Source organism: Tarenaya hassleriana, unplaced genomic scaffold (genome assembly GCF_000463585.1).
Source record: "Tarenaya hassleriana unplaced genomic scaffold, ASM46358v1 Cleome1498, whole genome shotgun sequence".
Taxonomy (NCBI): domain Eukaryota; kingdom Viridiplantae; phylum Streptophyta; class Magnoliopsida; order Brassicales; family Cleomaceae; genus Tarenaya; species Tarenaya hassleriana.
In genome coordinates, this window is record NW_010964921.1 from 1 (window position 1) to 2,328 (window position 2,328).

The 2,328-nt window shown below is 39.6% G+C and overlaps 1 protein-coding gene across 1 annotated transcript; it reads right to left on the reverse strand.

Moving 5' to 3' along the window:
• Positions 1 to 6: 6 nt before the first annotated feature.
• On the reverse strand, positions 7 to 2,322 carry LOC104808489 (ras-related protein RABH1e-like). The gene is made up of 6 exons (XM_010534171.1): positions 2,059 to 2,322; positions 1,379 to 1,449; positions 950 to 1,038; positions 697 to 808; positions 338 to 428; positions 7 to 236 (listed from the first exon to the last, which is right to left on the reverse strand). The coding sequence occupies exons 1-6, from the start codon at positions 2,173 to 2,175 to the stop codon at positions 93 to 95; spliced, it is 624 nt and encodes a 207-aa protein (XP_010532473.1). The 5' UTR covers positions 2,176 to 2,322; the 3' UTR covers positions 7 to 92.
• Between the last annotated feature and the right edge of the window lie 6 nt (positions 2,323 to 2,328).

Consider the following 2,328-nt stretch of genomic DNA (forward strand, 5'->3'; position numbering starts at 1 on the left):
TTCTGTTACCTGCTACTTGTTCTGTGCAAGTACCATCGGAGTAGATGAGTCCCTCTTCCTATCCTTGCAGTTTCAGAAAGTATACATTGTCATTAACAAGAGCATCCGCCCCGTTGTTGCTCGGACTGAGATGAATTGGTTGATGGCTTTAAGTTAACATCGACCATGTCTTCCTGTTTTGTTGAGGAAAGTGTCTCCATCCCGGGCAATGCCCCTGCTATCTTCCGGAATAACGGCTGACAGATTTTCCACGATTTGAACATATACAAGTTATGTGGATAAATCATGTCTTTAAGGCAAGTTATTGGGGCCATTGGGTTGTGTTTTTCTTTCTCACCTTGATGTTGAATCCTGCTTTTGCACTGGTCTCTATGAACATTACTCCGAACTCACGAGCTTTGTTATCCCCCTCCTCTATCGAGACTTGCCTGTTTCATAACCAATGCCCGCATCTAAGAGTATAGAAACATAACTTAAAATGGAGTAAACCCCATTGAAGACGCCATGTCCAGACCTTCTGTTGGTATATCAAGTTTAAAAGCTAGTTTTCAAAGTGGCAAAGATTTCTTCTTTTGTATGCCCAAGAAGCTCATCATGTAAATCCATCCATAGTATTACAGAAAAGCTCCATATTTTCCATGTCTACCAAGAATTTGAACAAGGATCTGTACTTGATATAGGTCAATTGGTCTTTACCTTTTCTCAACGAGATCAGTTTTGTTACCCACGAGAACAATGATAACGTCACCGCCTCTTTCTGTACGAACTTCCTCAATCCACCTCGTGGTGTTCAAAAACGATTGCCTATCTGCATTGTTAAGAAAATATGAGACCTTTATGTCGGTTCATTGGCAAAGGATAAGTCTGACAAATACTTGATGATCCCATGTCGATATACCAAAGAAAATACGTGACGGGAAAATTTCATAAGTTTAAGAGACGTTCTTACTTGCCACATCATAGACAATTACAGCAACAGAAGAATCCCTGATGTAACTTGGTATTAGACTTCGAAATCTCTCCTGCCCTGCAGTATCCCTGTGTTACAAATTAATCTTTATCGACCAATCTGACAATTACATAGACCTGTATCTATTTCTACGACGATGAACAATTAAAAAAAAAAAATCAGATAGTACACGTTCACTTTGAAATCACATGGTAGCCTGCAGGATCGACACTAAGAATCTCAATAGACCTAACTATAGCGAAATATTCCTTGAAACAATATCCTCATCTTCCACAGGCTTTATCCTATGAAGACATGAGTTTCTGCAATAATTTATATACAAGCATACATAGTATATAACATGCTTCACATAAAGCAGAAGAGTGTATACATATATATATATGAATGAGAGCATGAAGGGATGATTACCAGAGCTGCAGACGAACAGTCCGATCTTCAAGGTACATCGTTTTAGACAAAAAATCAATTCCGATGGTTGCCTTTACAAAGTGCCGTAGACGACAAGGTCAGTTCTTCAAATGGTAACAACTAACAAATGTCCGAAAACTTCAGATACATAGACACAGGAATCCTTAAAATTCAGAATGAACTTTCTTTCCTTGTCATGCTACTAATTTTCACAACACTGTACAGTAGAAAATCACTTGTAACTCTACCAAAGTTATAGGCATGCAACAAACATCTTTCTTCTCTGATTACACAGAAAAGGCCAGAGCTTTCTCCAACAGTTTATCCATCTTATCTACTCCGGTGGTCGTCAACGATCAAAACTACACAAAATTCACCTAATTCATTCGACATGCCGAATTCTCGATAGAATAACGATAATCATCAGCGAGACAAGGTCAAATGTCATCATGATTCACAATCGATTGAAATTTTGTATTCTTCACGAAATAAAGGAAAAATCAACACTAGAATATGGCAAAAATCAGAATCCCATCCGAATCTCCCGTTCAGAAAATCAAAACGAATGACGCGGAACAGATAAGGGCGTTCCGATCAACGGAAAAAGACCTACAAAACGGCGACGAAATTTGGAAAAAGGGAAATGAAAAGAGAGAGGGAAGATAGAGAAGAAAACGAACCTGGTAAGTGATGTCGAATTTGTCGTACATGAAACGAGTGATGATGCTAGTTTTGCCAACGGATTGATCGCCGAGGAAAACCAGCTTGTATTTGGCTAAAGGTGACACCGTCGCCATTTTCGTCGTGAACCTAAGGTTTAGACCTTAATCTGTGATTTCTCTATGGTTCAGAATTCAGAAAGAGAGAGGGGAGAATGGAATCGGACGGGAGAGAAGACGAGGTTTACAAGTTAGACGCGTTTACGCGGGGAAACCGCCAACCACGAGCAC